The sequence below is a fragment of the Lycium ferocissimum genome, chromosome 11, assembly GCF_029784015.1.
Source record: "Lycium ferocissimum isolate CSIRO_LF1 chromosome 11, AGI_CSIRO_Lferr_CH_V1, whole genome shotgun sequence".
NCBI lineage: Eukaryota > Viridiplantae > Streptophyta > Magnoliopsida > Solanales > Solanaceae > Lycium > Lycium ferocissimum.
The window spans coordinates 38,588,686-38,595,987 of record NC_081352.1 but is presented as its reverse complement, the minus strand read 5'-3'; the positions used below and the strand labels follow the sequence as shown (position 1 = coordinate 38,595,987).

Genomic DNA, 7,302 nt, shown 5'->3' with positions numbered 1-7,302 from the left:
CAAGTTGGAATTTTCGTAAAACACTGGTTTTCAAATAAAGTGCAAAAAATTTCTAGAAAAATGTGAATAATTCAAATGGCTAAACGGGCCCTAAATTTTCTAATTTGCTTATTCATATGTCACTATTCGGTCAAATGATGCTAAAATACTCTTTAATTCTGTCGTTTTCTCCAAAACAGAATGCTACTGAGAAGAACATTGTTTTCACAGTTCTAACATGGTTGGTTGGAATAGAAATAAGCATCACATCAGAAGCAAAATTCTTTCATTCAGGAACAGAGAGACAGAGTTTCAACAATAATGTTACAACATTCAAAGGGATCCATAAAGTTTCATGATAAAGTGACACAATTCTAATTTCCAGATACTCAGTAAAAATGGATTCCGTCTTTCCAAATTTCGGACACTGTCCTCGATTAATCTGTATCCTTGTATGCTATCCGGCCGTAGAAATCTTCTGAATGTCTGTCACCTTTGAATAGTTTAGTTGTATTCGTTCTTTACATCATTATACACCAAAATCGCATTAATATGATCCGCTACAATGGAACCTTCCTCAACCTAAAAATAGTACCACAGACAAGAAATTTTAGCAGGACAGAACCATAACGAAGGGAAAGAGGCAGAAAAAAACCATCCATTTCTTGCTTCATTAATGAATTAAACTCGTAAACGGTAGCAGGGTTATCAAGTATGTTCACTCAAAATAAATGCTGACCCTGTAATCGAGGGGAATACCATCAGCTTCGTTGCATCAGAAAAGAGTTTATAAATAAAAACTGTTTAAAGGCAGAAAACCAGAACAAAGGAATGATTTATTTTCAAATTTTGAAGTTAATTAGTTTGATGGCGTCCTATTGTAACTTCCCTTCTTCCCAAATTACCTTCTCTTTGGAACAAAATAACTCCCAATCTTCCTCGATAAAATGTTATGCTCCCATCCATTCGCACATTCAAGAAGTATAGGGTAAAATCTTTATTTCAGTTCTAGACTTCAAAAGATCATTTATTTCAGTCAACAAAATCTTTTATGCAACGGCCATAATGCTTGGCTAAGAGTTCGAAGCTAAAATTTACTCGTTTCAAGCTTTAAAACAAAGAATAGCAGAAGCTAGATATACCATGGATTCAAATAATTAATCACAAAGAACAGAGAGTGATGTTTACCTATCCCCTACTACTGTTTCCCATAGTCTTTTCCACGAGCTTATTAGCTTAGCAGCTGGCTGTAGACTTAGCCCCTTCATTGTCTTCTCAAATGTCGGGCTCATTTCCTGAACAAGTTTGATTGATTCTGATAGCCGATTAAGGAGGTTTACCAGAGCAATTACTTCATTTCTTTGCAACTGCAGCTGTGAAACACAAAAGGACATAGAGAGAAAGACTAAGAAATACTGCTGGCCATGAATAAGACATATTTGTTCCAGACAGTGGTCTGCAGATGAAGACAGACAAAAGAAAACTCACATGTTGATCAGGACGATATTCACCATCAACTGAGAAGAGAATCTTTAATGCAGTTCCAAGACCAAGAACCTGGAGCTTTCCCCACAGTCGACATTTCTCACATCCTACACAATCCATGAGAGCACTGCAACACGAAAAGTGCATAACAAATTGTTCAGTCATATGGTAAACTAAATAATCAACAGCAGCTTGTGAACAACACAACCTCACTAAAAATCATCTTCAGTAATCTTTCAAAAGCTAAAATATATGCTGACATTTGAATAAATGGGCTGAACTACAAAATGTACTGATACAGTTGACTCAAAGTAAGAGGCAAAAGGGGGTTAATGCAGCATGTATAAGCAAGATAATAGCCTTTAGCACCTTTCTTTTCTGAATTTATGAAATTAACTTGAGAGCAGTTCAATTGAAACCTGATATTCCTGAATTGCTTTTGAATCTGCTGCTTTAGCTCAGGTCCACTTTGGCCTTTCCACAGTTTAGCTTCGTCAAACGGAACTGGACATGCAGCCTGCAGTTTGGGGTTGTATAATAGCTGCCGCATAAGGGACTGTGCTTTCAGGTCTTCCTCAGCATTACCAGTATCATACTCAGCCTGCTCCAAGTAATCTTTTGCCTGTATAGCATATCAAGAAGGGAGTAGATAACCCAATAAATAATGTTTACAATGTTAACATTCTGGGAGTTACCAAAATATAGGCATATGGAGCGAGTACTCACTTTTGTTACAGCTCGGAGAACAAAGAGGAAAGTAAAATACAAGTTTCTGACACGTTCAGGATATTGTAGAACACGATCATACATCAGCTCTGGATTTGTACCCCACTGAAATTGCAGCAAAGCAGTCAAGTTCCCTGTTAAAGTGCTCCGAAAAAGCATAGTTCACACTTTTGCAAGTGCCATTTATCCCTTTTTTGGCAAGGAATAATAGAAAACACGCTATATATTAACTTCAACTAACCAAGTTTTTAGTTTCATCAAGCAGGTAATCAGCTGCTATGTGTATTGAGATTGAAGAATGGAGACCAGATATTAGCTTGTATAAAACCTTTTTCTCCTGGCAAATCTCTCCAGATGCATCTGTCCATAAAATTGTAACTTCCTTGTTCAGTTCACAATGATAAACGGTTCGAATATGATAATAGTTGGTAAAGACAATACTGCACCACAAGGGGAAGTAATTTGCACGAGTACTAGCCGACTTCATTAATTTAGCATCTTAACTTAAGAGTTAAGATGGTATTTTTCAAATTTCAACCTCTGAATGTAACTTTACAAGTACGACTCACAAGAATATTGGGAAAAACAAAGGTTTTAACCGATTGAAAGGATCATTGACTCACATTTCGGGCAGTTCTCTGAATATATAGCATCCCATATTCGCCTGGCTGACGGACCAGTGTAACCAGTGTAACGCTCTGGGTTCAGCAAGAGATTGACATATGTCATCTCACCTGCAATGAGGAAGTTCGACAATTTAGTAGTAATCTAAAGAGAAACCTTCAACAAGTATCAAAATCATACAAGGCATTATATAAGTTTTAAACTCCTAGTGCAAAATAATGCAACTTGATAAATCCAAACTTCCACTGTGCTTCATCTTATGCTCCGTTGCTCACATAGTTGTTCATAGGTGAAGACGTGAAGTCACCAACAGAAAGTCTGGAAAGATACACCAAGGTTCCAAACACGTTGAGAGGAAAACCTTTCCCCTGTGTATTGACAAAGATAGATCAATTACCATTATCTGTCTCATCATCAACTGTCCAAGGGTTATCTACCTCTATCCATCCCCTGAAAACCTTGGAGTCGAGAGTGCGGTCAACAGCTGCCTCTGGTTTTCCCTCTTGACATTTCAGATCATCAGCTGGAAGGCCAAGTGGTGGTCTCCTAAAAGATTCGGGGAATTCATTTTCTGGACATTCGCAGACACTGCAATCTCTTAACTTACACATACCATCATCAGGCCAAAAAGGGCAGTCACACCACAGCTTAACCTGCAGCCATTACATATAGTTTAGGTTGACAATCACGCTTTGACAATTTCGAATTAAAGGTAGGCAGTATTGACCTTAGTTTTGGGCTTATTATAATAATTAAAAAAAAAATAAGCAACCTTTTCCTTAGGCTTCACTTGGATGTCAACCAAGTTCAGAAGTCTTTTCCTTGCAAATATAGGTTTGGGAAGAAAATGCAAGAGTAAAAAGAAGAAACCGTATTCCCTACAAGCTTCCTACATCTTTTGCATAGTGGAATAAGTTTTAAATTGATTTACCCACAACTTTCCTGATAGCCAAATGCCACAAAAGTCAAAACAATTAACTTTGTAACACTATGTTTTTCCTCTCTTGGCAACCAAATCAACCATAGACGGGAAACTAGAGGAAAGTTCTCAAAACCATCTATTCTATTGAAAATATAATCACCAACTTCCTGCTAAAGATTTCTCTGTAGTAAGTATATATTCCTCAAATCTACATTTGCACTTTTGATTAAGCGGGCAAAATATATATCAAAGAAGTGATACTAAATAAGCCACTCTCTTCATATTGGTTAGATTTTACAACACACCTTAAAGTATCTAAAGAAGGGAGTCGTAACAAGTCCTTGGAGTAAAGGATGTAACACAGCCCCATTAATTGTGTCAACTGTTTCGTAATCACAACAGCAGTCTTCAATTATTCCAGTATATTTTCTAGAATCCTGCATTAAGATCAAGATAAAGCAAGCAGTCAGCGAGAATTGTATAACTCAGATAGCTAGAGCCTAGAAGCATGCACAAACATTTAAAGTTCCAGTAAGCATGAGACTCCTAAAAGCCAATTTATATAAAATTAACAAAAGGTACTCACAAGCAGCTGAAGGTTTTCTTGATTGCCATTAGATAAACCATAAGTATGAGTAAACACTTAGAGGTCGTTTGGTTGGTGGGATAAGGATAATAATCCCGGGATAACTTATCCCATATAGAAGGTGGAATAAAATAATCCCATGGGATATCCTTGTCTATCCCATCCCACCAACAAAACAACCCCTAGATACAAGCAGACAACTGCACGATTGAAATATACCATTTTGGTACTAAAAGAATTAGCTTTACCCATCCACCATAAGAAAACAATGCGCTGATTAGCTTGCTCTGTTCGAAAGCTCAATTCTTTCATTAAGAAGCTCATCTTCAACAAGAATTGGTTTAGTATATTAGTTGACGAATGAAGTTAATTTCATTATAGTAATTATCTGACCTCTTTTTATGCTTTCTATTGAGCCGAGGGTCTTTCGGAAACAGCCGTCCTACCTTGGTAGGAGTACGGTCTGCGTAAACTCTACCCTCCCCAGGCCCCAAGTTGTGGGATTTCACTGGGTTGTTGTTGTTGTATAGTTGTACAATGCTAGAGTTTACAACATCAGCAATTGATATTTCCAATTTTAAGGACTTGTAGAAACTCCAGGTATAGCCAAATGTCTTCTTGATTACCATTGAATAAACCGAAATTATGATTAAACATTTTAGATACAAACAAACAACTGCATTACTGAATTATACCAGTTTGGTACCAAAAGAATCAGCTTTAGCCACCCACCATAACAAAACAAAAGGAAGATTATCTTGCTTTGTTCAAAAGCTCAATTCTTTCCTTAAAATGCTCATCTTGCACAATAATTACTTTAGTATATTGTTTGAGGAATGAAATTAATTTCATTATACTTGTAAAATTAATATTTCCAGCTTTAAGGACTTGTACAAACTCAAAGCTTATTTCAACATCAAAAATGTCACAATTAAGCATTTGATTTGTGGATCACAATTTTTATAAGATCACTAATACACAAGTTTCTACTAAGGAATTTGAACAAGTACTGATCAACAAGTCCTTATATTTCTCTATTAAAACTCAAAACTAAACAAGAATTGAGCAAAGAACCTGAATACAAGGGCACGGCTTCCCTTTGTGTGTATAAAAAAATGCCCAACCCAATGCTATTATCAACACCAAAATAGCCACAATTGCTGATCTACCCAATTTTCTTCCACTTCTCTTCGTCTCATTTTCCTTTTCCTTTTGCCCCTTAATTTCACTTTCTTCCACCATCACAACAACACAAAACAAATGACAAAACCCCTAAAATCTTTTTTTTTTTTTTTTTTTTTAAAGAATTGAACTTTTTCCCTGTTTGGGGTTTCAGAAAATATCAGTGTCACTAAAGTTGGACAAAATCAAAGACGTTATATTTGAAGATCAATGAATATATCCGCTTAATTAATATCGTGTTCTTTGGTGTAATTTTTTGGGGATGGTCAAACACGTAAGCACACAGATTTTACAACTACGTGGTCGTGTGAGAGTAGAAAAACATTGCAGTCGGTTTATGTGCGTTTGAGCGTCACGCGCGATAAGACGTTGCCACGTGTCATTTGAAAGAGGAGCATTGATTGTGTACTCGCCGAGAAGCGAGTTGAAGTTGTTAGGACTTGTTTTGGAAACGCTTGTAATTATACAAGGAAACATTAAATTGGATCCGTTTACATGTAAGTGACGTTTGTTAACCAATAGGAGCGGTAGTCTCTGCCGACATGGCAAACTGAATTGGAAAGTAACGTATTCCTAGCAATACCTTAATAAAACCATTTAATTGCTTTTTCACGAAGTTAACAAGATCATAAAAATATCATTATAAAAATGGAAAATTTTCAGTAATGTACAATCTAAAGATACAAAATTATATTTGCGTAATCATATTTTTAAATTACACCCCACAACAATATACAGTTTTATACATTTGTGATATAAATGATCAACCTCAGATAAAAGTGTATAATAATGTATAGAGTGTATAATAATGTATAAGAGATGTTTATATCCGAGAAAATTCAATTGTATACAACAATATACAACATTTTTCAATTGTAGTGAGGGTACAAATATACAACAGCCTTTTGAAGTGAGAGGTACAAATTGGGTCATTTCGTGTAATTTTACAAATATGGGCTATTTCGGGTAATTAATGTTCCTAAATAGTCATAGAGGGTTATTTTCCCTATAAAAATTGGCTAAAGTTGCACTGTTAACTAATGACATAAGCTATAAGGCTAGTCTCTAATAAAGGTATTTAGCTTTGGGTGATGCGTACCTAATCCGATGGCCTTTCCTACAATGAAAATAGTTAAATTTGCCTTTGATCTATGTGAAGTTCAGTTGCAAATTTGAACCATTTCGTTTAGTTCAAGGGCAAATTTGGCTCTTCCATTGGTAACAAATGCCCATGTATCGAACATGTGGCATTACCATGTGCTAAACATTGTCATTAGATACTAAGCTTCTATTGTTTTTCGGTATGCACAAATCAAGTTCATTTTTGTAACGATAAAAGTAAATCTGACTCAAGTAGTTAACAAAGGGAAAAATATGAATTTCCTTTCGCGCAAGTGCTAATTTAGCTCTTTTCCTTATTTACTTTGAACTCATGAGTTTAATCGATTATTGTTTTATGATCTATTAAGGATGCGTAATTGCGTATTTACAATTCTCAATTTCTAGAACGTCAATTCATATGTATGCAATTTTGTGCAGACTAATTAATCTAAATAGTCATCCATCCAACCGCTTAAATTAAAAATAGAAAAAATAACACTGTATGACAATTTGAAGAAAATATTTACCCCGATTAGCCCCTATTTATTTATTTACCTGAGCTAGCCAACATTTAGAGCTTTGTTGTTGCTCTGCGGCTTTGTTTATTGTTGCTGGTGTTTGCCCTTACTTTCTTCCCAAGCTAGCTGTACTGCCATTCTAGTGTGTTTTCACTCTCATTGCATTTCCTCTCGTTGGG

General features: G+C 35.8%; 1 protein-coding gene across 1 annotated transcript; it reads right to left on the bottom strand.

Annotated features, from left to right (window-relative positions):
• Positions 1-248: 248 nt before the first annotated feature.
• LOC132035911 (endoplasmic reticulum oxidoreductin-1) lies at positions 249-5,746 on the bottom strand. The gene is made up of 10 exons (XM_059426063.1): positions 5,397-5,746; positions 4,042-4,173; positions 3,212-3,467; positions 2,814-2,924; positions 2,432-2,550; positions 2,191-2,295; positions 1,884-2,086; positions 1,468-1,591; positions 1,168-1,352; positions 249-561 (listed from the first exon to the last, which is right to left on the bottom strand). Exons 1-10 carry the CDS (start codon positions 5,562-5,564, stop codon positions 540-542), a joined length of 1,425 nt encoding a protein of 474 aa, XP_059282046.1. The 5' UTR covers positions 5,565-5,746; the 3' UTR covers positions 249-539.
• Positions 5,747-7,302: the final 1,556 nt, after the last annotated feature.

What these genes read in the sequence shown, in the direction of transcription:
- LOC132035911 (XM_059426063.1), bottom strand. Translation starts at nt 5,564, where the DNA reads ATGGTGGAAGAAAGTGAAATTAAGGGGCAAAAGGAAAAGGAAAATGAG. An exon ending in TGATGATGAGACAGATAATG is followed by an intron (nt 2,925 to 3,211) that starts GTAATTGATCTA and finishes TCCTCATTGCAG; the next exon opens with GTGAGATGACATATGTCAAT. An exon ending in TTGATGAAACTAAAAACTTG is followed by an intron (nt 2,296 to 2,431) that starts GTTAGTTGAAGT and finishes CTGCAATTTCAG; the next exon opens with TGGGGTACAAATCCAGAGCT.